Genomic DNA, 5693 nt, shown 5'->3' on the forward strand with positions numbered 1-5693 from the left:
GTCGCCTTTCTACGATGAAACCAAGGTGGTAGTTCACTGCATCATTTGGCTCGCTTTTATTTGTTCACGTAACAGTACCTAGAATACGAAGAACAGTCACAAGCTACGATACGACGAACTTTCAACACCGCCACAACACAGCACAACATTACACAACAAAAAAACGTGTCAAGGTATCAAAGTTTTTAAAAAACGTGATATTTTGGGGCGAAGTGGGATTAATTGGAGCGAATTTTGGATTAGGAGCCCTATGATATGGTTATTTCGGTTGTAGTTTTAGCCTGAATTAACATGTGTGGAAGTTAAAGCAGTTTATCCGGTGAAGTTGTAGCTACTGTTGTGTTATAACACTCTCATTCTGTTTCCTGCGTTGCCCAGCTTTTCTCGCGCGGTGCAATCCGCTTGCAGATCCATCCGACATCCGGTGATTGATGCAGTCCGTTGAGCGCTCTAACGCAGATTACACACATAAATGTTGCATTGCATGCAATGATGTTACACGTCGGTGCACGTGTCACATTAACTTAGAAAGGTGCAGAACTCGTGGCCATCACCGAGCTGCTCAGTGGCTTTCGTTGTGCTCGTCACGGCCAAGGACAACAGTGAAAGGGCGGGCACCCGAAGAGTATCAGAGGAGTCTCTATCTCATATGGAGTGAGAACCACGGAGTCACCCGAGGAGTCGAGGCTTCGAAACATTAAACAGCTAAGGACAACCAATGAACGAGTGAAAACTGGGCGTGGACGTTCGTCATTCAACAGCGCTGTACCTAGATGTTTCAACAGCGGAGGAGCTGCACGCCGATCTTGCGTTTAGCCTGATGGTTGGACAGAGCTGCCAGATTCCCCACGACGAAACAGGTTTCGAAGGGGCTGGAGGCTGCTGCTAAACGCCTTGCGGATGAGCACGTGGCTCATGCTGTAGACCCACGCTCCTGCAGCCAAGCAGCCGAGACGAGTAAGGTGGAGTATTGATGCTAGTGTGGGCATGCTGATCCAGCGGGTGCCGATCCTGAGACCACCACCGATGATGTCGAGAATGACGAAGAGCGACAAAACTTTGACAATTTTCTTGAAAGATTTAGTACGAGTCAGAGCAAAGCTGTTTGCAGTGCCATCAGAGATTCCTGCCGAAATCGCCCCAACCTGATTGTGTCGAAGTCCTGTGATTCCAGCGAGGACGAACAAAAATCCGGTGGCTACCGAAAAGAGGAAAAGAAAGGCTTCAACAACAAACAGATAAACGCTCGGCAACTTTTCCAAGCGGCAGCCCTGTCCAACTTCAGTCAATTCTCCGACGCGCTGTCCGAATTGGTAGACCGTCTCTAACTGGAGGGCAGAACAGGCGGCCCCCGCCACAGCCGTAAACAGGACAGCCAGCCAAGGCAGAACAAGCAGCCATTTAATCCAGCGGTCCATGATGTCGCGGTAATGCAGCGGATAGACGACGGCAATGAACTGGTCGAGGGCGACCAGCATCTGCGCCATCTTCAGAGAGATTGCAAGAGAGCTGGCAGCTATCTGAACCGACTGGCAGACGACATACAGGACGTGGTTAAAAATGAGGTCCAGGCTACCAATCAGCAGCAGATTCAGGACAAACAGTAGGTCGCCGAGCGCCAGGTTCGCCACGAGCAGTGCCATCGGCTCGTCATGCAGTGTCTTGGTCCGGCCGATCACCAACAGCGGTATGGAGTAATTGAGGGCGAGAGCAGAGCCGACGGCCACTTTGAGCCACGGTACCATCACGCTGACGCTCTGGGTCCTGATGGGTGGCCTACGACCTTCCCTGGCCTAGCTCTGGAGCCGCACTGACGGTGAGCGACAGCGGGGATGTCTTTTAACTTGACATTTCGCGGTATGGTCGATAAGTAATCATTTCTGGATTTACTGACGCGTATTCTAACGAACGCGTTAGAGCTCTTTCCAAAGTATGTGTGCCAAGCGTAAGCTGGCTCAACGTCACAGAAAGGAAAAAGAGAGAGAGAGAGAGAGAGAGAGAGAGAGAGAGAGAGATATATATATATATATATATATATATATATATATATATATATATCACGCAGAAAGTGCATTCGATGCTACTTAGCGAGTGACTTCTATTACTACCATCGTATAAGGTCGAACACCGAAGATTACGCAATTAACCTCGGACGATTCAATGCGACTTTCCACACAGCCGAGGAGTGCTTCTGAATAAAGAACGTGAGCGTTTATTTAGTTTCATGACGCTATGGTTAATATGATGTTTCGCCTTCCTCCATAAAACGATGTATTTGCAAGACTCAAGACGAACGATGTCAGATCACTCCCATGCCCTTCTCCTGCCTCTTTCCTCCGTTTCCAGTGTTTATGTGTGATTTTTTACCAACCCTTTTTTACAAAGAGGTCCATGTAACGCAAATTTATGAGCCTTGCCATCTGTCCATCCTTTCCTGCCTGGCATCTTTCTGCGTGTGTGCTACATGCCGAACCAACGCTACAAGGTGTGATAGAGTTGTTACCTGAAATACTAGCCGGAAGTATGGAACAAAAATCGTTTATTGCATTAATCTTAGTTTGCCACCGGAACATTTCAAAACGGTCGCAAGATCAGTGGCGAGACATTTGCAGTTTTAGCCTCCCTTGAATGGTTCGAGATGTATTTCAGAAACATCCTGAGGTGTGTTTTTGAGCCCAGGTGGCAAAAGTTGAAAGCTCCGTAGTACGGGTGCGTGGAGACGCCATCAATTTTCGTTGAGTGGAGCGCGTTTTCAACGTTTTCGATAAGGGCTTTGTTATCTAAGTCATCTTTTTGAAATAGCATGTCTAATTGCAGGACAAATGCTAAAGTTTTTTAAAGTCTGCTGCAATCGCACTCTCTGCCCATTCATCCCCGGTATCTGAGAGAAATTTGAAGATTCGAAATCCAATACCTAACTATGGTTTATTTCGCGACGTGGTTAGCCTAGTACGGCAACAAAAATTCCTGCCCGGGTGTCATAGGCGGTGCCAGGAAAATGAAGAGGATGGACAAAGTGAAGCAGACATTGCCTGTGAGCCACAGTGCTAATATGCAGCCTTGTCAAATTATGGTGGATGTATAGCATATACAGACCTGCTTCCTAGGCGTGTTGAGTTTCCCAAAGGGCAGCAGGAACACATGATCAAGATCTGAGGGATTTGATGCCGGCTCGTTATCCATTATTATTTAAAGCTCAAGCAAAGGAGCTTATACAACCTGCAGCGGACTTTGTGGTGCGGATTTGTAATGGTGTCTGTGATCGATTGCGATGCAGCACCCAGTGGAAGAGAAGCGTAAGTCAAATATTCTTGACCCAGATCATAAGCCTAATAGCCACAACAAACTGATGGCTTTCGTATTTTCGTTACATCTTCTGGCAGCGTTCAACCAGATGATTTAGATTTTGTTTGTACAAAGCTTGCCAATCGTACGTCGAGATAAAATGCTTTTGAGAAGAGGATAGTGTTTGGATAAGCAGATTACAGAGACCATTCCTTTTTTGTACTTTTTACTACTAATATTTAGTTGCGTTTTCTTGTTAAATCAAGCCGAAACGGTTTCATCGGTGATACCAGTCTGTTGGAAATTCTTTTGATGAACTCAGAATTTCGATTTCAAGTAGTGAACCCCATAGGAGGGATCGCATTTGACTCCCTGCTCACCACTATACAAATAACATGATTCAGTTACTTTTTTCCAACGTGTATGTGCTGCATTGTTTGCTGCACATTCATATGTCACGTTCACCCTCACTCACACTCCGATGACGCGGGATATTCGCTTGGGGTTTGAATTCCCGCCTGAATAATTATTTCCGTGCGGTATGTCTAGGTACCAAGTGGATGTATGAAACGTGTAAGGAAGCGCCAGGTTAACTATGAAATCCCGGGGGACAATTGCGCGGTATGAGACAGGGGCGTGGATTTCTGTTCTGCCGTGATTTCCCTACCGCGCCCCGTGTTATTTTGGGCCCACATTAAATGCTAAGAGCCGCGTCCCTTCAGAGGAAGCTGTGGGACTGGGCTGCTGGCTGGGGGTGTGACTGACTGTGCCGCCGTGCTGCCAGGCGGAGTCTACAGCTGGCCGGCTCGCGCGCTCGCGCGGCCGGCGGCCGGCGTATTTTGCTCTGCGGTAGTTGTCGCGGTGGCTCAAGATGGCGGCGCACGCGGCGGAGGCGGCGGTGTCGCGACCCAAGATGGTGTGTATGTGATTGTGTGGTTGTTCGAATTCACAACAAGCAAAAATGTGAAAGTTAGGACGGTCGAGCACAGGGAGGTGTGATCAAGCAAAGAACAAAATGTTGAGGGCCGAATTGGCATCCTTAAGTGTTCGAATGAAATCTATTCAGAAATGTTGCGTTTTTCGTCCGCTCACCGCCCACCATAAACGCCGAGCATCCGGATGTTTCATTTCGGCCTTAAGAGCTTGTTCTGTTAAAGCTAGGTTACGTGATTTTTCAACTTCTTGGTTTGGAAAAAAGGTCGGATCTTCCAAGACGAGAATGGTCACTGAGAAGCCAGCTCAACTAGCAACCTTTCTACAATCAACCTGGTTTGCCATTGTCAACAGACGATGATTGAAGAGGGCTCCTCGTGATGTTTCGACACTCCTTAGTTTAAAAAGAAATTCACTTTACAGTATACCGGACCCTCAACAATTACTGCGGGCCCAAAGTGACACGGGGGAAGGTAGAGCAATCACGGCAGAACAAAAATCTACACGCCTGTATCATACCGGGCAGGCGTCCCCGGTGAATGTCATAATTTACTTAGCGCTGGCATACACATTTCAAGCATGCACTTCGTGTGCTAGACATACCGCACAGAAATACTTATTCAGGTAGGAATTCGAACTCCACGCACATACAGCGCGTCAGCGGAGTTTGAGTGAGAAAGGGTGGGACACAAGTGTGCTGGAGAAAATAGAGTACACACACGTTCGAAAAAGCAGCTTCAACTTTTAACATCTCTTTACTGTCAGTGTCTACTCAACTTCAGAGCAATTCATGATATGCAAGATCACCCAAGCATGCATGATGGCAAAGAAACGCAACAAGAATCGTGAAATATCATTGGCAGCGTATTGCTTAACGTCACGAGAAACCATTATCATCGCGCCTTTTGGCGTGAAGGAAAACGATCACTCGCATCAACGTACATCAGCTGTCAGTTGACTAAGGTGATGGTTTTATGCGTGATTCAAACACAATTGGTTTGGTGAGGTTGTTTGGAATAAAGGTCTTTCGGCCACAAACGAGCGTTTCACAACTATTTGATACAAGATAATAGATAACAGCGGAGCAGGACCACATGTGCCTAGGGAGGGGGGGGGGGGCTGGGTCGGGGCAACCGCTGAGCTTTAGCCTGCACATGGGTCCCCAGTGCGTGTGTTAGACATCCGGTCGGGGAACCCCTTCAGGAGGTCCCTTGGCACACTCGTGGCTGACGCCTGCAGCGTGACGCCTGGACGCCTAAGATCAGTTGCCTTTCTACGACTTAATCAAGATGGTAGTTCACTGCATCATTTGGCTCGCCTTTATTTGTTCACGTAACAGGACCTAGAACAGGAAGAAGAGCCACAAGCTACGATACGACAAACTTTTGACACTGTCGCAGCACAACGCAACACTACACAACAAAAAACATGCCGGGGTGTCAACGTTTTTAAAATATGGTCATGCTCTGGGGCGA

The 5693-nt window shown here is 47.7% G+C and overlaps 1 protein-coding gene across 1 annotated transcript; it reads right to left on the minus strand.

The window, feature by feature from the left end:
- Positions 1-812: 812 nt before the first annotated feature.
- LOC119113349 (olfactory receptor 2T7-like) lies at positions 813-1745 on the minus strand. Its single transcript, XM_037237696.1, has 2 exons — positions 1330-1745; positions 813-1011 (listed from the first exon to the last, which is right to left on the minus strand). Exons 1-2 carry the CDS (start codon positions 1743-1745, stop codon positions 813-815), a joined length of 615 nt encoding a protein of 204 aa, XP_037093591.1.
- Between the last annotated feature and the right edge of the window lie 3948 nt (positions 1746-5693).

This window comes from Pollicipes pollicipes, unplaced genomic scaffold, assembly GCF_011947565.3.
Source record: "Pollicipes pollicipes isolate AB1234 unplaced genomic scaffold, Ppol_2.1 Scaffold_1600;HRSCAF=1878_pilon_pilon_pilon, whole genome shotgun sequence".
Classification (NCBI taxonomy): Eukaryota; Metazoa; Arthropoda; class Thecostraca; order Pollicipedomorpha; family Pollicipedidae; genus Pollicipes; species Pollicipes pollicipes.